Source organism: Macrotis lagotis, chromosome 5, assembly GCF_037893015.1.
Source record: "Macrotis lagotis isolate mMagLag1 chromosome 5, bilby.v1.9.chrom.fasta, whole genome shotgun sequence".
Lineage (NCBI taxonomy): Eukaryota > Metazoa > Chordata > Mammalia > Peramelemorphia > Peramelidae > Macrotis > Macrotis lagotis.
This window is the reverse complement of record NC_133662.1, coordinates 255,380,867-255,408,406: the sequence shown is the minus strand read 5'-3', so window position 1 is coordinate 255,408,406 and position 27,540 is coordinate 255,380,867. Positions and strand designations below refer to the sequence as shown.

At 44.5% G+C, this 27,540-nt stretch overlaps 1 protein-coding gene across 3 annotated transcripts; it reads left to right on the top strand.

The window, feature by feature from the left end:
• Positions 1-1,478: 1,478 nt before the first annotated feature.
• Positions 1,479-27,540, top strand: PRKRIP1 (PRKR interacting protein 1). Of its 3 annotated transcripts, XR_012468873.1 has the most exons (7): positions 1,480-2,184; positions 2,455-2,533; positions 3,464-3,564; positions 5,828-5,913; positions 6,864-6,931; positions 22,477-26,315; positions 27,124-27,206. XR_012468873.1 is itself a non-coding variant. In XM_074189473.1 (6 exons), exons 1-6 carry the CDS (start codon positions 2,059-2,061, stop codon positions 27,259-27,261), a joined length of 594 nt encoding a protein of 197 aa, XP_074045574.1. In that variant the 5' UTR covers positions 1,479-2,058; the 3' UTR covers positions 27,262-27,540. The 3 variants fall into 3 exon arrangements, 2 of the variants coding, with proteins under 2 accessions (XP_074045574.1, XP_074045573.1); XM_074189473.1 differs by lacking the exon at positions 22,477-26,315 and having other exon boundaries at positions 1,479-2,184; positions 6,868-6,931; positions 27,124-27,540; XM_074189472.1 differs by lacking the exon at positions 22,477-26,315 and having other exon boundaries at positions 1,489-2,184; positions 27,124-27,540.

The window sequence follows — 27,540 nt, the reverse complement described above, 5'->3', positions numbered from 1 at the left end:
CTTGAGCAAGTCACTTGCTAGAAATATACTACAACCTTATACCCTACCATGTATCTCTCCATTGCTCTCTGGCTCATTCCCAACTTTGATTCTTCATATGATGTTCCAGAATGTAGTATGAACCTTGGAGTTAACTCCAGTACCTTGGAGTTCAAATGATGGAATTAGGGGTCAAGTGCCATCTTGGAAGCATGGAAAGCACTGCCCAATTTTGATACTGAATGGGTGGAGATCCTTGGGGAATAATAAAGTCTCCCAGATGCTTCTATTCTGGATACTGTTGTGCTGATAGCATCGTGACTCCTCAGATGAGTTCCATGGTTTCTGAAAGGTCAACCACTTATAAAAATTTGAATGAATGAAAAATGCCTCTTGTCTAGACTATACATGAAGTCGGAGGGCCAGGCTGTTGAGCTGGTTCATCAGGATGTAAATCTTGGCCAGGCACTAAAGAGAAAGATGAGCTGAGCCCAGAACTGAACTGGAACATGAGAGCAAAGTAATAGCAATTTGAATGGATGTATCCCACTCAACTGTGGAATCACAGGTCACTTGAGTTCAGTATGGGGGGTAAACACCATTCAAACCTTTCTCCATCTGCTTACTCTGCAAAGAGGATCGAGCCGGGACCATAAGTCAAAATAGCAAAGCACTGAATTTGAGTCCAAATTGGAAAACAGAGAAAAGACAAGCGAGGGAAAATTCAAGCGCTAGATGGTCCTTAGCCCCCATAGGCAAATGATCACGATGTCCCACAGACTTGTGCCGGTAGGTAAGAGAGTCAACCCCCAGCAAAACCAGGGTCTGAGTGAGGGGAGGTTTTATGCCCTGGTACCATCTGCTTTCTTTGAAGTTCAACGTTCCTCTTAAGATGGCCAGTCCATGAGCAGACCCGGCCGCTTCTTGGCTCGGTCTCCCTTGGTGTGGTCCCCGGAGCCTTGGGAGGTTGCGCCCTCCTGCAGAGACGGAGGCCGTGGGCACTGGCATCACTCTCTTCGCATGAGGCCACTTAGAAACCCGTATCTGGGAACTCTTAAAAAACCGATCATGGTGTTTCACTAGAATGGTTTCCGTTGTCACGCTCCATGTTGTTTTGTTCATTCTTCTGGGGGGTCCAGAGACCGCTTCCTTCTGGCTGGGGAGAGATGGCAGGGCACCAGTTTGGGCAAGTCTTCCGGCAGGGGCACCGGGGCGCCCCTTATCGGGTGGGGAGCCGGGGGGTGGCGGTAAGCCCTTTCAGGCCCGGGGAAGGGGCAGGGGGAGTCCCAGGGAAGGGTGGGAGTGGGCTGCAGGGAGAAGGCCCCCTCCCCCGCCCGGCCCGGGCTGCGCGCAGGCGCGGGCTCGGGGGCGGGCCCCGCCCGGGCCCCGCCCCCTCCGGCTGATGGGCAGGCGGAGGCCCCGCCCCTCCCCGCCCCCTTGGGGCAGCCGCGCGGAGCCTGCAGGAGCCGAGTTCCAGTCCGCCCTCAGGCGCTCCATCCTCCCCGGCCGCGGGCCCGCGCACAAGCCGCTTACCGCTCTGCCTCGCCAGACCCCCGGGGCCCAATCGTTGTTTCCCCCGGTTCCTTTTGAAACCCGCCCCAGGCCGGCAGCGGGGCGGCGCCCCGGACCCAGGGCTCCCTCCCGTTATTCTCTGGTTTCACCAGCTGCCTTTGGGCCTGGAGTTTGTGGGCAGCCTCGAACTCAGGCCCTCGGGGCGCCGCGGCGGCTTGGGTTTATTCAGTCCGGACGCGGCGTGGGGACCCGCCGGTCTGATTGTCGCCGGTTCCTGGTTCGGCTCCGCCGGAGCCCGCGGACAGACCTCTCGACCAACCACAAAGGGGGAAGGGGACGGGCTCCGGGAACCGCCGGTGTGGTTGGACGATCTTGGCCCCGCCCGCCCCTCGGAGGGCAACCAATGACGTTCCTCCCGGTGGTGGGCGGGACCCGAGTGCCGGCCTTCCTGGTTGCTAGGACGCGTGAACGCGTCCGGGGCGCGTACGGAAGGAAAGAAAGGAGGGGTCGGTGGCGCGCCTCCGACGTCATCTCTGCGCGCGAGCACGGAAGGAGAGCGCCCGCGCCATGGCGGGCTCGGCGGCGTCGTCGGTGCGGGCCCCGCGGCCCAAGAAGGAGCCCCAGCCGCTCGTCATCCCCAAGAACGCGGCCGAGGAGCAGCGGCTCAAGCTGGAGCGGCTCATGAAGAACCCGGTGAGGGGAGGCGGGCCGGGGAGACGCCGCCTCCATTGCCCCGGACTGGGGGGCGGGGGGCAGAAGAGCCTTGGGCTTCGGGGAGGTCAGAGGTCAGCCTTATATGGGGGGGCGCCAGGAAGCGGGTTGGCCGAGGGTTGGAGTCCAGCCTCCGTCATTTACGGTCCGGGAGACCCCCCCCCCCCGGGCGGCCACGCCGGAGCTCCAGGCAGTCGGGCTTTCCGGGGCGGGGGGCCCAGAAACGTCTAATCGGGCGCCTCCATGTTGCAGGACAAGACCGTGCCCATTCCAGAGAAGATCAACGAGTGGGCCCCGAGGCCGCCCCCCGAATTCGTCAGAGACGTTATGGGTAATGACCGGGGGGGCGGGGACCCCGGAGCCCGCACCTGCCCCTCCGCAGGGTCAGTTCAGCCTGGCGCCGCCGGGAGGCCTTGGCCAGCCAGATCCCAAAGGCCAGGGTGCGGGGTGCCTGACCCCGCGGGCCCCAGAGCCGGACCGGGCAGACCTGGCCTCATGCTTCTTGTTTATTTGGGTGTTTTGCAAGGCAACGGGGCTGAGTGACTCGCCCAAGGCCACACAGCTAGGTCATTATTAAGTGTCTGAGGCCACATTTGAACTCGGGTCCTCCTGACTCCAGGGCCGGTGCCCTATCCACTGTGCCACCTGGCTTCCCCCTTTGATTTTGATGCTTCTTGACCTCAAACTGTTAATGAAATAGGAGACACAGGACACAATCACAGGGACTCATGGTTATCTAGTGTGCTAGAGTTTTCAAAGCCCTTTCCTCACAACTGTCTGGTACTGTAGGTTTTGGAATCGTAATTATCCCCCCCTTTGCCTCCTGTTTGCTTTCCCCCCTCTGAATATGGGGGTTGGACCCACTTCTAAGCATTCTCTGGTTTGAGATCACAAGAGAAATTTAGAGTCACCACCAGTAAATGTCATTGCCAGAATTCCAGCCTGACTTTCTTAATCCTAAAGCCATTGCTCTTTAATTGCTATTGATCCATATCCATTGATAATTGATATTGGATGTTGCTTAGACTGTGCTAACACCACTGTTTTGCCAGGCATCCAGTTTCTTTTCCATGACTCAGTCGCCCACACCTTTTGAGTCTTTGCCTATCACCCTCATTCAAGTTGAGTGGAAGATTCTTTTAAATTTCCAACATCCCCAGTCTCCCATCTACTTTCTGGCCACCAAACTATGAGCCTGCATGTAATATGAGTTCTGCTACATTGACAGCTTGGTTTCAGTAAGGTTTCTTTCTTGCCGCAGGTTCGAGTGCTGGTGCCGGCAGTGGGGAATTCCACGTCTACAGGCATCTTCGGCGCAGGGAGTATCAGAGACAGGACTTCATGGACGCCATGGCTGAGAAGGTTGGTTGTGGCTCATCTGGGAGGCCTGTGTCTGGGAAGCCAAGGTGTCTGGGGGAAGTTCCTCAATTTCCAGGCCTCACATTTTGGGAAAGACACTAACCAGTTGAAGAATCTGGAACTTAGATGGGGTGGGGGAAGTCATGCCTCTGTCAGTATCTGAAGGGCTGTCTCAGGAAGAGGAACAGATCTTGTCTGCTCTAGGGAGATCAGTTGGGAAGAGGTCTCAGAATGATGGAGAAGCAGGTGTGGGTGCGAGCTGCCCACATTGGGTTGTGTTGGCACCTTCTCTGCCTCTGATGGAAGCACAAGGAGGGGAGCTTCACTGGGTCCACTTGTAGAAAGAAGCAGGTTCCAGGCCAATTGACAAGCTAAATACTGGGGTATGATCCAATCCAAAAGAAAGACGGTCTAGCCCTGCCTCCCCCAGGGACTGGGGAGTCACATACAGAGAAGCAAGGCTAGGAGAGGAGGACAGACTGACTGGTCTGGACCACCCAATGTGGGGTCTCTGGGAGGGTCCCCAGTGGGAAAGATATGCCAGAGTTGGGAAGCAGGTCAGGATGGGAAGACCCCCAAAGCTGAGGGGAAGAGAAGACCCTATTAGAAGCATTCCTTTTTCTTTGAATGAAAAAGCATTTGCTCTGTATTTACTGTGGGCCAAACATTGTGCCAGGTATCAAAGGTGTCTATAATTGCTCATGATCAAGTTAGTATGAGTTCATCTAATGGGGAGCACCATGGTTTTGAAGTCTAGACAGTCAGGAATGGGTCATGGAGGGGAATGAAGGCAGGTTCTCCTTAAAATGGAGGTTAGGGGTGGGGGGGGACCTCCAGGAGAAAAGACCCTGGACCTCCTCCTGAATTATTCCTTAGCTAGAGCTGGGGATGAGCTAATACAAGGGTGGATTTGGGATCTCCATCCTGGGAAATTCTCTTGAGATTTTCCCCAGTCCTTTTTGAAAGACCCTGTTCAGTGTGTTGGAGAACTTTGTCTATCTTTGGGTGGCAGTGCCACCCTCCAGCTGTCAGCTGGAAAATACTCGTTCACCACTTGCTGAATGACCATTATTCTGCCTGTGAGCTGGGGAGACAAAGGCAGACACGGGGCAGACCTGGTGGTCCAGGTCTTTCATTTGAGGACACAAGAAGCACATATATAGCGAAATGGCAAAATTATTTGGGGTGGGGATGCTAGCTGTGGGGGCCATTAGAAAAAACTTCATGCAGAAGGTGATCTTTGAGCTAAACCTTGAAGGAAATCAGTACTTCCAAGAGGCAGCAGTATTCAAGAGGGAAAGCCTCAGCACAGGGGTCAGTGCAGAGGCCCAGACAGAGACCATCACTGTAGTCACTTGTGGTCTCATTCCACAGCCGAGTTGCCTCCTCTGAGCTCATCAAGGATGTCTTAGTACACACACATTATAGCAGATCATAGGTTCTTCTTATTCATATATTTGCACCTAGCCTCAGCTTTTCCCCATCCACTGGTCTTGGGTCAGAGATTCTCAACCAGCATCACCTGGAACTCTTGGCAAAAGCATTGCTACACTCTTTCTAAATGGAATTCAAGCCATTCTCTTCCTCCTGAGCCAGCCTAGAGATAGAAATAGCTTGGGGACTCCCCAGCCCCTGCCCTTGGTCCCTCTGGTTCATTTTGCCTTTTGTATCTTTTCTTGTATGTTTGTTAGTAAAAGCTAAGTGATTACATAGCTTTCTTGTTATCTCATTTAATTTACAGAATCACTCTGATTCTACTATTCCCTTTTTACAGATGAAGAAATTGAGACAGAGGTTAAGTACTTACCATAAGACTCTGAGGCAAGTTTTCCTGAGTTCTTTACCCATCAAGTCATCTCACTAACAGGAAATACTCATCTGCTAAGTAGTATTCTGGTGACTTGAAAGAATTAAGAAAAGACTTGGCCCCCAAAGCTACTTTTTGTATGAGTCCCCTCAAATTACTAGAGCAGTGTCCTTAAAAAGACATCATATTAGAGGTAGGCAGTCCCACATTGGAAGTCAGCACTTCATTTTGCAATCTAGTCCTTGTTTCCCCCACTGTGAGCAAGTCCCTCTTCCTCCCTGAGCCTCAATTTCCAAATCTATAAAACAGGTGATAATAACACATGCATCGCTTATCTCCCAGGGCAGTGTTGAGGAGGCACCTGTAATAATCACCACAGTGTGCCTGACTGCTGCCTATACAAGAGACCCCTCAATTTGGCCAGAGAAAGATGTTTCTAAAGTCACATTTTCTTTGCAGCAAAAAATGGATGCCGAGTTCCAGGAGAGACTGCAGAAGAATAAAATAGCAGCAGAGGAACAAACTGCAAAACGTCGGAAGAAGCGGTGAGATGCTTCCCATCAGATGGTGGGGTTTAGGGCTGGGAAGTCCAGAGCTGTTGAGGTGGCTCCTAGAAACCTCTCAGGGCAGTGACTGGGATCACACCAGCAGTAAACAGTAAGTGAGACAATTCTCACAGCGGGGCTGGACTGGAAGCCAGTCTTTTGATTCAGTAGATGCTTAATAAATTGATTGATATAAATGTGAACTGTTATTAGGCACTTACTGTGTATCGATCATTGTGCTGAGGACACAAAAATCAAGGGTAGTTATCCTTGTAATTTTGTGTCCAAACCTCTGAGTGGGCAAAGCCCCCCCTCAACTGGTCTCTACTTTTATTAAATCAGGAAACAGAATTTTGAACGGTTTGTGCATTTACTCCCTATTCATGCACACTTACTTCTGTATTCTCTTCATTGTTGTGTTTTTAAAATGTAGACTTCAGTCATTAACAGGCAAGTCCCAAATGTCAAACCAGAAGACTTTTGATACTTAAAAATACCTCAGGGGCCCCATTTTCACCTCAATTTTTACTTAATTATCCAAGAAAAGAAGGAAACTGCCATGGTTGTGAGAAATCAGACCAGGGACCCTCAGCCTGGACATGGATCCCCTTAGCGAAAGACTCCGAGGCTACTTGTTCTGGCTTGGGACATTTTGGGAAACCCCTCCTGACCGTGTCATCTTGTATCTACATTTGATGTTCTGAGTTTCCATATGGAAAGAGTGCAGGTGCAGGATCCCTCTTTATGAAAGGCTTAAGAAGTTTTTTAAGATACCAATGACCTCACTGGCCCTGGAGTCAGGAGGACCTGGGTTCAAATCTGACCTCAGACACTTAATAATTACCTAGCTGTGTGACCTTGGGCAAGCTACTTAAGTCCATTGCCTTGCAAAAGCCTTAAAAAAAAAAAGATACTAATGACCCATAGAGAATTTGTCTTTTTCTTTCCAGGCAGAAGTTTAAAGAGAAGAAATTACTGGCTAAGAAGGCTAAGCAGGAGCAGCAGAAGTCAAAGGAAGGTAGGTGGTGGGGGGCAGGGGCTGCTTCTTGTGGGGCAGGGAGCCAAGCACACGTTCCTAAGGAGAGCTGAGAGCTTGTAGTTTTTTTTAAAAAAAACGATTTTACTATCTTTCTTATTTATTTTACTTCCCTCCCCCTACCCCCCCACAGAAGGCAATCTGTCAGTCTTTACGTTGTTTCCATGGTATACATTGATCCAAATTGAATGTGATGAGAGGGAAATAATATCCTTAAGGAAGAAACATAAAGTATAAGAGATAGCAAGATCAGACAATAAGATAGCAGGTTTTTTCCCCCTAAATTAAAGGTAATAGTCCTTGGTCTTTGTTCAAACTCCACAGTTCTTTCTCTGGATACAGATGGTATTTCCCATCGCAGACAGACCCAAATTGTCCCTGATTGTTGCATTGATGGAATGAGCAAGTCCATCCAAGGTTGATCATCACCCCCATGTTGCTGTTAGAGTGTACAGTGTTTTTCTGGTTGCAAATCTCTCCAGGCTTCCCTGAATTCCCATCCCTCCTGGTTTCTAATAGATAATAGTGTTCCATGACATACATATATCACAGTTTGTTTAGCCATTCCCTAATGGAAGGACAGTCACTTGATTTCTAATTCTTTGCCACCACAAACAGGGCTGCTATGAATATTTGTACAAGTGATGTTTTTACCCTTTTTTCATGATTTCTTCAGGTTATAGACCCAGTAGTGGTATTGCTGTATCAAAGGGTATGAACATTTTTTTTTGCCCTTTTGGCATAGTTCCAGACTGTTCTCCAGAAAGGTTGGATGAGTTCACAACTCTACCAACAATGCCTTAGTGTCCCAGATTTCCCACAGCCCTTCCAACAATGATCATTGTCCTTTCTGGCCATATTGGCCAGTCTGAGAGGTGTGAGGCGTGGTACCTCAGAGATGCTTTAATGTATATTTCTCTAATAAGTAGTGATTTAGACTAGTATTTCATATGACAATGGATCACTTTGATTTCCTTGTCTGTAAATTGCCTTTATATATCCTTTGACCATTTGTCAATTGAGGAATGGCTTTTTTTTTTCAATATGACTCAGCTCTCTGTATATTTTAGAAATGAGTCCTTTGTCAGAAACATTAATTGTGAAGATTGTTTCCCAGTTTACTACATTTCTTTTGATCTTGGTTACAGTGGTTTTGTCTGTGCAAAAGCTTTTTAATTTAATGTAATCAAAATCATCTAGTTTGTCATTGGTGATGTTCTCCATCTCTTCCTTGAGCTTGTGGTATTTAATTGAATTGATGGTTCATAAGTGCCTCTTGCATTTTTTGTAAACACCTTGCATCTGCTGCCATATTGAGGCTTCTGCAATGTCAGGCTTCCTGACTTTACTTTCCCTGTTCCTGCTTTATGAGAGTCTGCTACTTTAATTGTCTGTGTGCTTCCACATCATAAGATTTTACAGATGAATTTATATTCGAATTCTATGAGATATGTCTGTATGTATGTATTTTAATTACCATCCTTTCTTTTTTATTATCAGTTTTCATCTTGGCTCTAACAAATCGATGGTATGTGTGTCTGGTCAGACAATTTGCTCAGGGATAAATCTAATATCTATAAGTCTTTTTCTGTCTGTTAAATGTAGTCAGTTACATCATTTGTGGTGATGTTTGGTACCTACCAAGTCTCTTTTTTTTATTTTTTATTTTTTTATTTTTATTTTTTTTTTGCATTGTTGAGTCCATCTATTTTCACTATCTAGAGATGGATGGCATTTTATTTTTTTAATTTCTTAAAGATTTCATTTATTTTGAGTTTCCCCTAATCTTACTTCCCTCCCCCTGTCCCCCACAGAAGGAAATTTGCCAGTTTTTACATTGTTTCCATGTACATTGATCCAAATTGAATGTGATGAGAGAGAAATCATATCCTTAAGGAAGAAACCTAAAGTATAAGAGATAGCAAGATCAGACAATAAGATATCAATGTTTTGTTTTTTTTTAATTTAAGGTAATAGTCCTTGGTCTTTGTTCAAACTTCCCAGTTGTTTCTCTGGATACAGATGGTATTCTCCATTGCAGACAATCCCAAATCGTCCCTCATTGTTGCACTGATGGAATGAGTGAGTCCATCGAGGTTGATCATTGCCCCCATGTTGCTGTTAGGATGTTCTTGTGGTTCTGCTCATCTCACTCAGCATCAGTTCATGCAAATCCCTCCAGGCTTCTCTGAATTCCCATCCCTCCTGGTTTCTAATAAAACAATAGTGTTCCATGCCAAATTTCTTTTTTGGAGAAAGTGTTCATGATAGACATGAGGCTTCTGTATAATCTACAAATTTTTGACCTCTCTTATTTCTTTCTCTCTCATCTTTTTTTGGGGGAGGGTTGCTTTTTGTGGGGTAGTGAGTTTTAAGTGACTTGCCCAAGGTCAGAACCAGTGCTCTACCTTCTGTGCCACTTAGCTGCCCCTTATTTCTTTCTCTTTTTTTTTCCATTTTAAAAATGTATTTATACATTACTAAAATGGTCTTGTTATAAGAGTAAACATAATCTCCCTCCGCCCAAAAAATAAAAAGAAATCTCACGAGAAATAAAGTGAAAAAGAAAAAAAAAGTGCTTCAGTCTGTGTTTCGATACCTTCAGCTCTGTCTTGTGGTGAATCACATTCTTTATCACGAGTCCATTAGAGAAGTTCCTTCCACAGTTGATGTTGCTGATTATAATTCCCTCCATCCATTTCTCCCCACTAACAATTATTATATTTACTCTCTCTTTTCACCCTGTCCCTCATCAAAAGTGTTGTGGGTTACAGTGGCGCAGTGGACAGAGCACTGACCCTGCGGCCAAGAGGCCCCAAGCCTACATCCTACCCCAGAGACCCAGCACCCACCCAGCCCCATGGTCCCAAACAGGCCATTCAGTCCCACCACCTTGCAAAAAGTAAAAAAGAAAATGTTTTCTAATTATTCTCTCCCATGATCTACCCTCTCCTCTGTCCCCTACCTCCCTCCTCCCCCCTTTCTCTCATCCCCTTTCTCTCCTTTTTCTTCTAGATTTCTATGCCTCTGTGTGTGTGTGTGTGTGTGTGTGTGTGTGTGTGTGTGTGTGTGTGTTATTTCCTTTCTGAGTCATTTCTGATGGAATGATGCTCCCTCATTCCCCCTCACCTTTCCCCCCCTTCCATACCATTGCAATAGCTATTTCTTGACTCTTACATGAAGTATCTTAGTCTATTCCTACTCTATCTTAGTCTATTCCTACTCTATTTTCCCGTCTCCCAGTACATTTCCTATTCACCCATTGACTCCATTTTTACAATATATTATATCTCCAAATTCAGCTCCCTCCTGTGCCTTGTCTACATATGCTCCTTCTAAATGCTCTAGTAAATGAGAAGGTTCATATGAGTATTATCAGTATCATCTTTCCATGCAAGAATACACTCTCATCATTAAGTCCTTCATAATTTACCCTTCTCATCCACCCTCTCTATGCTTCACCTGAGTCCTGTACTTGAAGATCAAACTTTCTGTTCAGCTCTGGTCGTTTCAATAGGAACATTTGAAATTCCCTTGGTTCACTGAAAGTTCATCTTTTCCCCTGGAAGAGGATGTTCAGTTTTTCTGGGTAGTTGATTCTCGGTTGCATTCTGAGCTCTTTGGCCTTCCAGAATATTATACTTCAAGCTCTACAAGCCCTTAATGTGAATACTACTAAAAAGTCCTGGGTAATCCTGACTGAAGTGCCATAATATTTGGATTGTTTTGTTCTGGCTGCTTGTAGTATTTTCTTTGACTTGGGAGTTCTGGAACTTGGCAGTTCCTGGGAGTTTTGGGGGGTTTTTGGATCTTTTTCATTAAGAGATCGATAAATTCTCTCAATTTGTACATTTCCCTCTGCTGCTAGGATAGCAGGATAATTTTCCATTAGAAATTCTTTAAAAATGAGGTCAAGGCTCTTTTCCTGATTATGACTTCCAGGTAGTCCAATAATTTTTAAATGATCTCTACTGGATCTGTTTTCTTCTATTTCTGTATTTCATGTTTTCTTCTAGTTTTTCATTCTTTTGATATTGTTTTATTGTGTCTTGATTCCTCATCAGCTTCCTTTAGCTTCATTCTACATTTGAAGGATTTTTTTTTAGGTTTTTTATTTTTTTTTTATTTGTTTTCTTTAGAGAGCTCTTATCTCCTTTTCCATCTAGCCAATTCTGCTTTGTAAGGTATTTTTTTCATTAATTTTTGAATTGTTTTTTTTCATTTGACCTAAACTAGTTTTTAGTATATTATTTCTTCAGCATTGTTTTGGATCTCCTTGACTAAGTTGTGAGTTGGTTTTCATGTTTTTCCTGCTTTTCCCTCATTTCTCTTCTCAATTTTCCTCCTACCTCCCTTACTTGATTTTGAAAATCTTTTTTGAGCTCTGAAATAGCCTGACACCAACTTCTATTTTTCTTGGAGGATTTAGATGCAGAAGCTGGAACTTTTCTTGTCTTCTGATTGTGTGTTTTGGTCCTCCATGGGACCAAAGTAATTGTCTGTGATCAGTTTCCTTTTTTTTTTTCAATTTACTCATTTCTCCAGCCTGTGACTGGTTTGGGGTGCTTCTTGAGCTTTTGAGTATTATTGGGACACCCCCACAAAGACCTCAGTATGTGAGGCTCTGACTGCTCTCCTGCCTGTGCTCTGGTCTGTGGATGGCAATAGGGGATTCCCAGACTGCGACCAGGGTCTGAATATGGGCAAAGCCCCAGAGTTCTGTCTGAGGGACAGAGGACAGACCTCGATAGTCTCCCCCCACCCCCTTGCCTTCTGTAGACTGAGCACTCTGGTCACAGCTGCCAGGGGGTCTCTGTGTGCCTGCTTCTGTTTCCTGGAATCTGGGCTGCACTGAGGGACATGTTGGCTCCCACTCACTCTGGCAGAGGTTTCCCTGCTGATTTTGGAAGTTGTGACTGGTGTTCCCTGGGTTGCCAGGTCAGGAAACTACTTTTGGTGCTGGGAGCTAGTGCACCATGAGATCCAGCTGTCTAGGCACCCAGCGGGCTGTTCTGGGAAGACTGGAGCTCCTTCATTCTAATGCAATAATCCTGGTTGTGCTGCCACCCCTTCCACCCCTGTGGAACAGTTTTCCCCACCCCGATTTTCCAGGGGGAACCTTGGGCTGGAGAATTGCCTCACTTATTTCTTTCTCTTGAACTACACTTTCCCATGTTTCTTCCCACCATTTCCTTTAAGTGACCAGGAATCAGAGGATATATTGTTTTGATTTGGAGGTTCTTAGCAAGTTTTCTGGGCAAGGTGGTGCAGTGCGTTGAGCTCTTAATAAGTATAATCTTGGGCTAGTCACTTGGCTTGTTGGCCTGAGTTTCCTCATCTATAAAATGAGCTGGATAAGGAAATAGCAAAACCACCACAGTGGATAGAGCATTGATCTTCGAGTCAAGAGGACAGGAGTTCGAATCCAGCCTCAGACACTTGCCACTTACTAGCTGTGTGACTTTGGGCAAGTCATTAGCACTGACTGCCCCACATCCAGGGCCATCTCCAGCCATCCTGATCATATCTGGCCACTGGACCCAGATGGCCCTGGAGGAGAAAGTGACTTAGCATAGCGTCCGTTCCCCCCCCCCGACTCAAATCCAATCCATGTGCTTGTCATGACATAACCTCCCTGATGTCATGGTCTTCTTTGAGAATGAAGGACAAGCATCATCATCATCTCTGCCAAGAGAGAGTTGGACAAGAATGAACATCCAAACAACCCCCACCAAGTTTTCCACAGCATTTAACACTTTTGTGCACTTATTTTCTCTCTTTTTTTTTTTTTTTGGTTTTTCTAAAAACAGATTTTATTTATTTTGAGTTTTACGATTCCCCCCCCCATTCTTGCTTCCTTTCCCCCTCACCCCCCCAAAAGGCATTCTGTTAGTCTTTACATTGTTTCCGTGCTATAAATGATCTAAGTTGAATGTGACGAGAGAGAAATCATATCCTTAAGGAAGAAACATAAAGTATAAGAGATAGCAAAATTACACAATAAGAAACCTTTTTTTTTCTAAATAGAAGGTCATTGTCCTTGGTCTTTGTTCAAACCCCACGGCTCTTTCTCTGGATACAGACGGCATTCTCCATGGCAGATAGTCCCGAATTGTCCCTGATTGTTGCCCTGATGGAAGGAGCGAGTCCGTCAAGGTGGAGCATCGCCCCTTGTTGGTGCAGTTATTTTCTATATTGGTCTTTTTTCTCATGTACTTTTCTTTAGTATTGAATATGTAATGAGCAAGTGTCCCCTGAAATATTTCTTATAACTTTGGGGTGTGGAATAAAACCATTCTGCCAATTCCTTTACTTCTTCAAGGACTACCTGCGAGCCAGCTTTTCATTTAATTGTGACTGCTTTCTTCTGGTTTGTTGATGGCAAGAATGCCAGATTGATAGGAATTCGTCCTACTGCAGTAGTGGTCGACTCATTGGTCTTTGGGCAAGGATCCCACACTTAGACAACCAGCACTTATCTGAATTCAGATTTTGGTGAATGTCAAGGAACTGTGATCTACTGCTCCCTTTTCTCCAACTCTGCTATCAAAATGGAACAGTGATGCAAAGGACTGAAGGCCATGTCAGAATTTTTCTTTGATTCATGGGTTGCTGTGGACAAAACCAAAAATCATCATGTGACTAGCCTAGTGACTGTTGCTTGTTTCTGATTGGGACCAAGGTTGGTCTTTGGAAAACAGACCACATTTCTTCCCAGAGCTAACCTCAAAGCTTTTACAACTAGAAAGACTGGCAGTAGAAGCTGCCAGAATTCCCTCCAGCACACCCACTGGCATTGCCTTCAAGAAGGCCAGAGGTCGCCTCAGCACCACTGTGATGTACTTCATTATAGGACTGGTGAGCCTGCTTCCCATTGCTGAGGACAAGGTTCCATTTCTGTTTGATCCTTCTCATCTCCTGGTCCTGTGGCCTCATCTTTTTGGTTTTTTTTTTTCCTTTTTAAGAGAGGTCAGGTTAGTTGTACTTGAGTTAATGAACCCCTGCCAGCTCCTACAAATCAAAAGTTTGGGTTTTTTCTTTTTCCCTTAAATGTTCACATTTCTAAATACTTATTTAATATTCTATTCTAGAATTTCCCTTCTGTTCAGATTTACCGCTCTGTAGCTTCTGTCTCTTTTTCCTTTATTAAAAAAAATTCCAAAATTTGTATGGGTTCCTGGGAATTCACAAAGATTAGAGAGAGTGGTCTTGTGACCATTTTTCAAGATCTTTCAGTACACTGGAATCTCTTTATGGAGAGTTGAGCTTATCTAAAGTCATCAGTTCTTTTCTTACTATTTTCTCTCTTCCCTTGGTTTTCAATTTTCTTTTGTTCCTTGTGCTTGAGGATACATAGAGAAGTGTGGGTATAGTCCCTACCCTTACAAAGTCTCTCATCTAACTGGAGAGATGGCACACCTGCCTCCGAAGATGAACAACCCAATAAGTGCCAAAATAATCATCTTGCCACTCTGAAACCATCCAGGGGATCAGTGAGCTACCCAAGTGAGATGTGTCATAGCCCACCCATGCTGCCTCTTAGTCACAGTGCCTTCTCAGGCTCTCTTGATCTCTTGTGGGCATTTGAGAAACTCCTGGGCCCTGCCTTGTTTGTCCTGTGCTCACACTATGTCTTGGCCCTTCTGCTCTGATTCTCTGGAGATGTCTCCCATCCCCCCTTCTTCAGGCACATCCTTTCTCAATATAATGCAGCCTACACCATGGATGTCTCCTTTTGGGAGATCCTCAGCTTCTGGGACTGACAGCCAGAGTCTTAGCAGAAAAATGTAGGTGCTCAAACTTTGGGGGAAGCTTAGGGGACTGGAAGCATTGTGTGGTCATGGACTAGCAGATGTGGTGAGAAAACACCACTCGCACATCCCAGATGTACAAAAGGGAATCTCCGTCCATTTCTTTGTTTGAAAAAGTTCATTTTAAATTACTATCAGTTCTCAGTTCTCTCCCTCCCACCTGTGTCTTTCCACCCTTTGAGAAAGTGATGAAAACAAGACCCCCATGGACGGATACATACCAGTCTGTCCTCTGAGTACATTATTTTGGTCAGCTGCAAATCCTCTGGAGTTGTGTCACTTAGTCATATTCTCAAGTCTTCCAGAAATGTTTGTTCTGCTCACCTCGCTTTGTACTTGTTCAACCATATTCCTCCACGGATGGATAAGTGTTTCCCTCAATTAATGGGTCCTAATGCTCTATCTTTGTTCTCTTTGGGGTACAGACCAAGTAGTCCTCCCACTGGGGCAAAGGGTCTGCAGTTTAATAGCTTTGGGGGCATGGTTTCAAATTGTTTTCCTACAACTCCTCCAGCATCTGTCCTCAGCTTTGCCAACCTCACAAGTGTGAAGTGGTACCATAAAGTTGTTTTAATTTGCATTTCTCTTAGTTATTAGTGATATGGAGCATTTTGTCCTGTGACTATTGCTAGTTTGGTTTTCTTCTTCTGAAAACTGTCTATTCATATCCTTTCACTGTTTACCAGTTAGGAGATGGCTCTGATTTTCTTACTAGAATTGAGACCTTTATCAGAGAAATGTGTTCTCTTCTCATTTCAGATTCATTGGTTTTGTTTGTATAAAAACTCAATTTTATGTAATCAAAATTGTTCATCTTCCAATCAGAAGAGTTAGGTGCAGCTCTTTTGAGTGGTTATAGATTTTATTTTATTTAGGAAATTATTTGTTATTTTGGAGCCTAATGCAATTGGCATGGTGTCGCCCTGAAACAAGACCATCCAACAGACTTCACCATCTCTAGGGCACCCTTCTTCCATGCTACACGCCACTGGAAAACTTCCTCCTTGTTTTATGCTGCCTCTTATATTAATAATAATCAAAGAGTTCACTCTGTTGTACCTTTCAAGTAACTGAGTGTGATTTCAGACTTGCGGGGGAAGAGCCTCTCAGGTGAGGAGCACAGTGAGATCTTATATTCTTGTACTTTTTAATTAGTGATGTGACTGTAGAGATGTGATCCACTGTGAAATATCATTCTTGAAAATGTTATTCTCATTCAGGGGTTAGGTAGATGAGATTGCAAAGAGATTGGTGGACGATTAATGATGGATTTGCAAGTGTTTTTTGCTGCCAGTAAGGGCTATGGCTTTCCCCTTCACCTTTGGCCTCTTCCTGTCCTCTAGGTCCTTCAATCTCAGGTTTCTGTTGCTGAGACAGACCCATATTTTTGTTGTTTTGAGGAGATACTTCCTCATATCTGTGTTGTTAGCAAAAGAGAAGAGGATGTGCCCACACACAGTTGGGCCACTTGGGGGCCCCATGCTCTTCCTACAGTGATTTCTTTTTTACTAGGCCCTAAGACTACACCTTGAAATACCAGCAGAGATGTGGACTCAGTACACAGCTGTAGTCCACAAGTTTTTCTCTCTAAAGAGGAAAAGGGGACAGAAAGATGGCATCTATTGCCCTTTCCTTCTTGTCCCTCCCACAATTAGGATACATTGTTCAGTTCCATTTAGTAGAAATTCATTGACATGCTATTGAAACTAGAAAACATTTGCACCTATTTCTATCCCTCACATCAAGAACTAAGTAGGGCTTGCCCTCCATTAGTGGGGAGGGGGGAGCAAAATTTGCCCCAGCACAAAGCCCCAGTCCAAATCCAATCTCAGATGCTAACTGGGTTAGTCATTCAGGCCCTTGGTGTCTCAGTTCCCTCATCTGTGAAATGAAAGAGACTGAACTTGACTGCCTCGAGTTCTTTCTAGCTCTAATTCTATATTCTAGAAAACAATAGGAACTTGCTGCTAGCTTTTTTTTTAGAAGTAGAAACATTTTTGTCCTGGTGGTTATATGTTTTTGAAGTATTTTATTGATTCATTCTGTTTTTGACATAACTCTTCTGAATGAGCACCTTCCATGCCTCCTTGTAAACTATATTCCCTAAAAACAAGCCAAAAGACTTAGCAGAGTGATTGTGAATGTGGCAGGATGTGCCACTCTCCACTTGTGACTGTTACCAGGAAGGATGGGCTTTGCCTTTCAGAAGATGGTGCCTGTGTGTTTGAGTCTGACCTGGTCTCCTCTTTTGTTCAATTGGATGAGTTGTTCTCAGGAGCTGACTCTGGATATAGAGTTGATGGGGGCTGGATGTAGCCCTTCTGTGGACGTCATACTCATCAGACAAAGTCACAAATAGACACACAAACTCATAAACACATGTTGGGAAAACTGAGTCCATATTTAGTGATGGGTGAGGCCAGAGGATGGTGGAAGAGGCAGTAGCCTTGGGCTTTTGGGCCACAGTCATTCTTGGAAAAGGCCTTTGAGAGGGTCAGGCTGTGGAATCCAGGGACACTGCACCCATAATCGCGTGCACATTCACATCTACACACCCCCTCTGGGAAGGACCACAGTAAGTAGGGTGTGCCTGTAGTTCTAGGGGCTCTGCTCTCACCTAGGTCTTCATTATCCATCTCTTCAGTATTTATTAAGTATCTATATGGGCCAGGTCTGGGGGAGGCAGACTGCTGACTGATGAATCATGTTTGTTAGAGAAAAGTTTTGGACATAAAATAATTGCCACGGGAAGGAGGCCAAGAAAAACCAGAAACAGCTAGCCAAGAGACAACATGACCTCTAAGTAGACATTCTTTAGAATATCCCAAAAGAGGACAGTGGGAGAATATCTTCAGAGTGTTGTCTTGCAAAAGTGCAAAAAGCTGGGTGCGTGAGCCAGGTAAACCAGATCATTCCAGGTGCATTGATGGGTGAAATAGGAGGAGACTGAGAGATGCTCTACCAATCTTTCTCTGGCAATCTGTTTTTGATTGTTTGCTCTGGAACTAGCCCCATTTGGGCTCCAACACCTCTGTATATGATGGCATGGAAATGAGGTAAGGGAAGTTGAGGAGACCAATACATTAAATTGGGGGTGATGCAGTTGGCAAGGCTCTGTGAGCATCTGTTTTCAGGCATTCACAAAAGAGGGAAAGATTCCAAATGAATGTTTGAATGGTGTTAGGATTATTTTTTAAAAGGCAATTGGGAAGACATCCATAACTACCAGTTGTGCTGCTTTTTTGTCTCAGTAAAATCTTGCTGTGTGCCTGTAGTTACTGAGACTGTGTGGCAGACATTTGATTGGCAGTCAGGCAAGACATGAAATAGGGAGAAATGTATTCATTAATGTGCCTGGCACGAATGGGGTTTTGTCAAAGTTACATGGAAGAGAAGTTCTGATCCATAGCGAGATTCTCAGATGCTCCAGTCTGTGCAGGACAGCCCTCAAAGCAATGCGACTCCAAGTAAGGCCAAAGAAACTGGCAAGCTGCCTTGTCAGACATGGCCACTGTGTTGATTTATTCATTCATTATGGGGGGAGCAAGAACAGAGGGAGTCATTGAGAGTGACAGTGATATTATACAAATAAATATTTTAAAAGAAGAGAAAAAAGAAATTGGCATAATCCATAGATAACAGTAATTGGGTTTTTTTAAAGTTTTTTTTTTTTTTGCAAGGCAGTGGGGTTTAGTGACTTGCCCAAGGCCACACAGCCAGGTAATTATTAAGTGTCTGAGGCCATATTTGAACTCAGGTACTTCTGACTCCAGGGCTGGTGCTTTATCCACTGTGCCACCTAGCCACCCCAATAACAGTAATTATGAAGAACATGTGTTGTCCAGATTTTAAGTCAGGGAGAATATTTGTGATCAGAAAGAAAACACTGGGTCTGTCCGTGTATTATTGAATGTGAGAGATGATTCAAGGATCCATCTGTAAATTGGGCAGTGTTGATGTCTGCCATGTTGGTGCAGACAGTGCACCTGTGGGTTCCTGCCCATCTTAGAGGGGCCGTACCTGCAAAGGGTCTTCCTCTAATCACCTTTGAAAGTAATGTTGTATCAGCGGCTTAATCCTGAACACCAACAGAAACAACTAAAGTTGTTCAGTAACTTGCATTTATGTGACATTACTGTCCATTGGTTACCCTGGGTTTTTGTGGCCTACCTTTTCTGGTCTTATGTCCCTCTGTTTGGTCTGCATGGTGCTTTGGAGCAGCTTGTTGCAGGCTGCTCACATCCACCATGAACCTTTCTGATTATTCTATCTGATTGTTTTTAATAGTTTTTTATTTTTTCAATTACATGTAAAGACAATTTTTTTAACATTCATTTAAAAAAATTTTTGAGTTCTAAATTATCTTACTTCCTCCATTACCACTTCCTCCCTAAGATGGTAAGCACTTTGATATGGATTATGCTATATATAATCATGTAAAACAGGACTTTGCAACCGTACTTTTAAAAGTTTTTATTGAAACAATAGAGAATATATTTTGATTTGTCATTGGTGAGAGCTCGGCTTTGTTTACTAAAACATTTAGTAAACCCACAGGTGGCCACATAAAATTGCAGGTCGCATTTTGGACAGCCTTGATGTAAAATGTATTTCTATATTAGTCATATCATTCTTTGGAGACTAGTATTCCACAATTCACTATAAGAATATTGACATGAACATGATAAACCTTGGTATCTTATCTTTGGGGTCAGAGGACTTGAATTTAAACCCCAGTTCTGCTCTGGACCTCCTGTGTGATCTTGTAAGTATCTTAACCTCTCAGGGCCTCAGCTCTTCATCTGCAAAATGATTGAACTAGATAGCCAGGTTCTTTCCAACTCTAGTTGATTCAGTGTTGTGAGTGAGGTTAGAAACACTGACTTTCCTCAAAGTATTCCAGCCTCTTCTGTTTAATTCTGGGTTTAGTTCCTTGACCTTTGGCAGTATCTCGGCCAAGATGTATGTACAGCTCTGTCCAGCTTCATATTAGGGTCTAGACTATGGGCATTCTTCATCCTCTTTGTTTTTTCTTGTGGGGATATACAGGCCAAACTTTTGAATAATTGTGGACTCATTTGGAAGGCGTTATGGTGTTTCAGGGCTTCATGCAATCAATACCAAATCATTCAGAAACAGAAACATCTTTTAAAAAATGCTTTATGCTGTGTTTCAAGTTAAAAACAATCATTCTTCTCACCCAAACCTCCCCATCTCCATTGGAAAAAGAACAAAAACAAAATCTTGTAACAAATGTATGTAGTCAGACACAGATTCCCTAATTGACTGTCCAAACAATGTGTCTCAGTCCATATCTTGGTCCATTTATCTCTCTGGTAGGAGAGAGTAGCATCCTTCATGAGTTGTTGGTCAAAGAGTTCTTGAGTCTTACAGTGTTGCTATTGATATAACTTGCTCTCCTGGTTCTGCTTCCTTCACTCTGTAACAGTTCATTCAAGTCTTCTCTGGTTTCTTTGAAACCATCCCCATTCATCATTTCTTTCAGCACAGTGGTGTGTCATCCCATTTATGTGCCAAAATTCATTCATTCCCCAATTGAGAGTCATATCCCCTTTAGTTTCCACACCAAAAGAGCTGCTAAAAGTATTTGGGTCTTCACGGGTCCCTTTCCCCCTTCCTTTGCTCTCTTTGGGGGGGAGAAATCAAGTATTGGTTTGAAGTCACTAGGTCAGAGAGTAGGTGCAGCTGACTGACAGGGAGGATCCAGTTCCAAGCCACTTTTCAAACCAGTTTCCAACTTGAGTCTCACTGTCCACAGAGAATCTTGGCTGGGACAGCTCTGTGCTTAAGAGCCTCTGGGAACTTTCAGAGGAATCTCAGCTATAGACTTCAAGGAATCTTGGTGGTCTTGTCATCTGTTTGGGGGAGATGTTTTGCAGCAGCGGGGATGCATTGCTCTACCAAACCAAATGCTTTATTTATTGTAGTTAATAAGCAATTCCCTAAGTTCTCTAGACCAGGGATGATCAGGAAATCTTCTACCTGTAATTTAGACTAAAGTGCACTCTGGTTTTTGTGGAGAGATGACAATTTTGGATGGATGGGCTTAGGAAATCAGCAGCTGGAGGTGCAGAGAAGAGAGCTCTGGAGTCAGGAAGACCCAAGTTCAAATCCGACCTCAACATTTCCCAGTTGTTTGGCTCTGGGCAAGTCCCTTAACCTGTTTGCTTCAGATTCCTCCCCAGTAAATGGGGATAATAATGGCCCCTCCCTCCCAGGGTTTTCCTGAGGATCAAATGAGACGGTAATTTTTCACAGACCTAGCAGAGGATCCCGCACATAGGAAGTTCTATCGAAAATGCCTAGTCCCTTTCCCTCACTTCTTTACACATTCCTTTTCTCATTTTTAAATCTGTTTTGAAATTGTTTTGTTTTTACCTAATGTTCTTCATCCATTTTCTTCTCTTTCCCTCATTCAGAAGGAGAGACCAAACAATTAAAGGGGAATTTAGGACCCACCATAAGCCAGCTTAGTCATTTGTGTTACTCAGTGACTGATTTTGATTCTTGTTTTCCCACCTCTATTGTTTTAGTAAGAATGGATATTGTTTTCCTTGTTTTGCATCAGTTCATTTAAGTTTTCCCATGCCTCCTTGGGAATAAATATGTTCATTGTTTTTAATGGTATAGTAATATTCTATCACTTTCCTGAGCGGTGGTTTTGTTGAGCTAATACCCCATCAGACGAGCATCGACTTTTTCCAGGAATTTGCTATGACTGGAAGTGTTGCTATGAATATTTGGAAATACTTGAGACCTTTAAGGCTTTGACCTCATTGAAACAAATGCTTAACAGTAGGATCTAGATCTAGTTTGGACATTTTTGTCATGTCTTAGCATGATTTCTAACTGCCTCTCAGAGTGGTTGGACCAATTAACAGCTTTCCCAACAGTTTATTAATGATCCTCTTTCTACAGATCCTCCAATGTTAATTATCCTCATCTTTTGTTAACTTTGCCAGGTAGCTCTTCAGTGAAATCTCAGTATTATTTCAGTTTGCATTTCTCTTATAAATAATTTGGAGCAATCTTTCATCTAATTAAAATGTTAGGTTTTCTTTTGAGGAATTTGTTCGTGTCCTTTGGTCACTTTATCTCTGGAGAATGGAGGGGCTGAGTCTTAAATTTCCAGTTGCTCTCTCTATGATTTCTACCCCCCCGCAAAGAAGCATTAAAGGAGGACTTCATAAAGACCAGTCTATAGATGAGATTTTATAAAACCAAACCCAGGGGAATGCCTCCTGCATTTTCAGGAGATCTCTTTTGGAAGGGCTTTGTCATAAATGGCAGAGAACCAGAAGGCTTGGCTGACTTGCATTCTGAGTGAGGGTGTGCACCTCTGAATGCTTGGCCAGGGATCAGTCAAAGATTAGGGTTAGGATTCAAGTTCTCTTTTCCATTTTAAATCAAAAGCAAGAAACTTCAAGAAAGCAAGCTCACTGCAGCCATTTGAGCAAGAAGGAAACCCCATAGGTGCTCAGTAATGCCTGGGAGTCAGTGTCAATTCTGTCTAATTTCTATGTCCTCTATGTGGAGCACAGTAAAGGGGTGATTTGGGGCAAAATTGTGCCCCCTGAGACTTTGTCAAAGCCTCAAAGAAGAGAACATTTCAGGTTTGCCCCTTGAAATGTGCTTTTTAAGGCTATGAAGTGCATTACTATACATTGTTTTTAAACTGGATTTGGTATTTTGTAGATGGGAAGCTTCCACTGAGGACCCTCCTCTGACAGTCCAGTCCTGGCACTGGGCACTGAACAGTTACAAGAGGTGTTGCCGACAGGACTGGAGCCCACAGCGGCCAGCTCTGCCCCTCCCCCTCCCTGCCTCTATCCATGACTCTGGGGTGTCACCATTCCAACAGCTTATCCTTAACATACATCTTATCTTTTGGCTTTCACACCCCTCTGTAAGCCATTAAGTAAAAGTTACAAGCATTTAATCAGTGTTTACTCAGTCATTCCATTCAGTAGTTGCAGTAAAGGTTGTTCGACCAAATATCAGAAAAGAAACTGGAGTTGGTCATGTGACTATTGGATGGCCAGACGACCCTTGTGCCGGCCAGAGGAACCCTCTGTGGAATACACTAGTCCACATGTTTTAGGGTTTGTGTCATGCAATAAAGCACCAGCATCAGTGAGAGGACACAGCCATTATTTTAGCCTTTCAAGATGGGTGTGGATCAAGACTTTGTGAACCGTCCTGCTCTGCTCTGTGGGGACTGAAATTTGACTTAATAGAGTATCTAGGGAAGATAGGAAGGACCCTGAGTTCTCAACGAAGATCAGGGGTTCTGAGGGCTGTTTAACCCAGAGAGACTGTCGAGAGGTATTTGATTTGTAGTGGGGACCCAGCAGGAAGAAGAGCAGTGGGTGAAAGAGATTTAGGCTTGCCGATAATTCTGCTTGTCCAGTGATGGAATGGATTGTCTCATGGTAGTTGGGCACATGATCATAAGTGTAGCCTCAACTGGGAGACCACTGAAGCCTCTTCCAGTGCCATCTGTACATTCATGCATGTTATTGATGATCTGTAGCCTAGCATCAGAAAAGAGATGATCCCATACGTTATCTGGACTGTCGTTTTTAGTTTGGGGCACATTTTATAAGACATAATATGTTCATAATATCTGCAGTGTAAACTGATGCATGTGGAGAAGTGTGACCAGGACAGTAGAGGCTCATGAATCCATAGCATCAAAGGATTGGTTGAGAGAATGAGGCATATTTTGTTTGATGAAGGGAAGAGTCAGAATGAGCCTGGTGGTGGCTTCAAGTATTCCCTCATATCTGATCATCATACAAGGTTGCTATTAATATGAAAAATGTTCTTCTTCACTTGCATCAGTTCATACAAGTTTCCCAGACTTTTCTGCTCTTGATTTCTTATGGAACAATAGTCTTCTAGCACATTAATATAGCACAGTCTGTTCAGCCTTTCTCCAATTGATGGGCATCCCTCCATTTCCAATTCTTTGCCACCACAAAAAAGATCTATCAATATTTTTCTACATTTTGTCTATGATTTCTTTGGGATACAGACTTGGTTAGTGATATTGCTGGATCAGAGGCTTTGCACAATTTGATTTCTCTCTCCAAATTGTTCTCCAGGATAGTGGATCAGTTCAAAACTCCACCAAGAGTGAATTAAGGACCCCCTGTTTCTTATGGCTACAGTGTCCCCCTGGTCTGTTCCTGCCGGAACTAAGGTCAGCATGGTGTGGGCCCCCGTGAATGTGGCCACGCAGACACTTAGCCAGGAGTCTCCACTTCTCATGTTCACAAACTAGTCTTTTAATAGTGAGTTCTAGAGTTTGCCATCAGTTAAAACTGAGCTTGGGGACCTCGAGGGTTTGTAAGTTCTGTCTGATTGCCATGGTCTGGCCCTGCACAGCCTCTCCTGTTTTCTACACTTCCTTAGAGAATTTGCTGAGAGTTCATCTACCAACATCAGGGGATGCATGGGAAGCCAGAGTCTTCTCGTCTCAATGCCTCACTTATGGGTTTCACTTCCCTGTTCATCATCCTTGTCTGTCCTTCCCAGTTCAGTAATTCTCCTGAGTAGAGAAAGCAGAGGCAGGATGACAGTGGGCTGCTGCCCTCTCTCTTCTATTGTCAGCTCCATCTCCTCCTTTATCTTCCTATTCCTCCAGCACAGCTCAAAGCCAACATCTGGGCTCCAAGTGATACCCTCTTTTTTTTGTACTTAATAGTATTTTTTTCCTCCAGTTAACATGTGAAGATCATTTTTCAACATTTATTTTTGTAAGATTTTGAGTTCCAAACTTTTCTCTCTTCCCCCTCCCTAAGACAGCTAACAGTCTGATATCACTTATACATGTTCAATCATGTTCAACATTTTTCCATATTAGTCATGTTATGAAAGAAGAATCTGAACAAAAGGGGAAAACCATTCAAAAGGAAAAAAACTAAAATAAAAGAAAAATAGACTGTACTTCCATCTGCATTCAGACTCCTTAATTCTTTGTCTTGGTGTGGGCAGCATTTTCCATCACTAGCTTTTTGAAACCGTCTTCTTGAATGCTGCCTCAGAAAGTGAGATTTTCAGCAATGGGAGCTGGGGGGGGGGCAGAATTTCTTTGGTTTTCGTCATCAGCCAAAGCTAAAACTGAGCATCCATTATACCTCTGGGCTAATCGTAGGACAGAGAAAGGAATCATAATGACAAATTCTTTTATGTTCCTGCTGTCCAAGCTATAAATTGTCTAGTGTAATTTGTGACCAGGCAGCCTCCATTTTCCAAACCTCTTTAATCCCAATTTGTTGGCTTTTCCCATCTCCCTGATGCTGACTGGCACCCCGTGAAAGTGCATATCAATCTGTTTCTTTCTCCCCCATTTTGAAATCCTTTCGTTAATGGCTCTGCTGCAGTAGCCCCTACAGCACTGGGTTGTGTGTGCTCCCCCAGCCCTACCCAGTGAGCTTCTGAGGTCAAGATTGATAATCCAGAGAATATTGACTTCCCCTGCAATGGGGTTCACACTGGGACGTTTGCTTCTTTCTCTGGGGCCACATCCTTCCCACTCCATAAGCTGCCACTGCCAGTTTGTGGGGTATTTGTAGTTTGGTTTGATGAATGATGGGAGTTTCAGGAGCTAGCATTGGCTTTTCTCTATGTGGGTGGGAGCATTGTTTCTAAAGGCAGTATGACCTGATTTAAAAGATGTCAGACTTTCTGAAACCAGCTTTATGCCCCTCTGGAAACTGGGAAACTCCAAAAGCCCCCAAGATCCTGGGTCTGAGCACCCCAATGATCATATTGTCCAATCCTCTGATTTTATTTTAACAGGTGCCTTGGCTCCCTTCTAGCCTTGCTACCCTTGTGGGGAAAAGGAAAAACCAAGCCCTTATCAAAAACACAAACAGTCAAACAAGACAGATTGTTTTGTTAGCTTGTCCATTTTCCATTTTCCATCCCAAGTTCATCCTTCCCCCTTCAGGATCTGCCAGGGCCACACATTCAGTTAAATAAAGCTGTGGGATTCAATCCCTAGTGCCTGAGATTCTCTTTCCATGACCTGCACTGGCTTCCTGATCCAACACTGTAAATTCCAGACAATGGTGACCAGCTAAAACAACCCCATTCAGAGAGACCAGTGTAGAAAAGAAAAGGCTCCAGGGGTCTAAGAAGGATGTGAAAGATGGAAGAGACCAGATGTGAGTTCTAGATGAGGAGATGCTTCCAATCAGGGAATGATGGATAGACCACCCCTGTAAGCAGAGTCTAAAGAACCACTTGTCGGGAATCTCTGGAAAATGCCTGTTTAGGGAAGAGCTGAAGGAGATGATCTCTGATGCTCCTTCTAATTCTGTGACTCTTGATTAAATCTGAATTCTGACCTGAGTGGATGCTAGATTCTGTTTTTTAATACATGGAATGTGCAGTTAGAGCAAGTTAACTTGGGTTCACTTCTCTGAAGGGGCGATGGGGTGTAACAAGAGCAGCCATCCCTTCCCTTTGTGAAGATGGTGGAAAAAAGAGAAGCAAACAACAAAGAGTGAAGATCACAAACCCTGGTTTGTATGCTTCTGTCACTTTGTAGCCTGAATTTGAGTCATATTTTCTTCATTTCTTCTTTCTTCAGACTTTCTATTTTCCGTTTACTTCAGGCTTATCTGCAGTGATGAGGTTGTGGTGGAGGATAGAATGTTCTCATCTGCAGAACTCTGAATGTTTGCAACAGTCACCAGGGCAGAGGCTGAGAGATCCCAGCCTGGAGGGTGCAGGTGCTGGGGCAGCTGGAATTCAGAGCACCCTCAGGGCTTTCTCTTAGCCTGGTTTCTTGCAGAATTGGGGGACAGAGTGTTTGATGCCATTTGCCTGATAGGTTTCTTATCTTGTGCCCTCAGTGGATTTCCCCTATGTCCTTCCTGTTCTGTACTCCCACACCTCCATCATTTGGAGGCCCAGCTCAGCTTGACCATTTCCTCCCTGAGGCCTTGTCAGACAACCACATCCACCCAATAGGAGGGGGCCTTTTCTGTTCATAAAGTGCCTCAGAGCTCTTGACCTGGATCTCTCAGTCAGTCAGTTAACTAGCCTTAAGGGCCCGCTCTGCCAGGCCCTGTGTACTCACATACCCTGCAAAGCTTTTGCCCCTTGTGTCCACCTTTGAGCGGGGAGGCCTCTAGCCTGAGCACCAGAACTGGGGCCTCGTCTGCAGTAGATAATTCATTGAGGTCAGATGGTGTTGGTGACAGCTCCTGCCACCTGTAGCCTCCTGGTTTTGCTTGAACTTGGGCCCCATTCTTTTTTTCCCCCAAGGTACTTGAGATGCCTTCCTGGTACTGATCTACTTACAGCATCATTCTGTTCTATTGACAGGCTCTGATCATTCTCAAGAGCATCCATCCAGTGACAGTGAAGAAGAGGAGGAAGAGGAGGATCAGCCCAGTTTTATGGTGGGGAGATAACGATGGTGCTGTTGGCGGCAGTAGGCAGATGTGTGTGTCACTAGCTTGATGATCCAGATCCGCAGAAATCTGGAACAGTCCTGGATGCAAATTACTGAGGCTCAGGGGCCTGGGAAAGACACATGTACCAGGGTGCCATTCCAACCTGGCCATGGCATAGTCCTGCAATCTGACTGAGCATGGCCTGGACCAGGATGGCTTACCAACCCAAGAGGGTTGCTTACAAATGAAGGGCATCCCAGAGTCCTTCCTGGCATGGAACAGTGTCACCTGACTTCCTGTTATGGAGGCAGGTTTTCAGGCTCCTTAACAAAGACCTTTGAGATCA

What these genes read in the sequence shown, in the direction of transcription:
- PRKRIP1 (XM_074189473.1), top strand. Translation starts at nt 2,059, where the DNA reads ATGGCGGGCTCGGCGGCGTCGTCGGTGCGGGCCCCGCGGCCCAAGAAG. An exon ending in AGCGGCTCATGAAGAACCCG is followed by an intron (nt 2,185 to 2,454) that starts GTGAGGGGAGGC and finishes TCCATGTTGCAG; the next exon opens with GACAAGACCGTGCCCATTCC. An exon ending in GCAAAACGTCGGAAGAAGCG is followed by an intron (nt 5,914 to 6,867) that starts GTGAGATGCTTC and finishes CTTTCCAGGCAG; the next exon opens with AAGTTTAAAGAGAAGAAATT.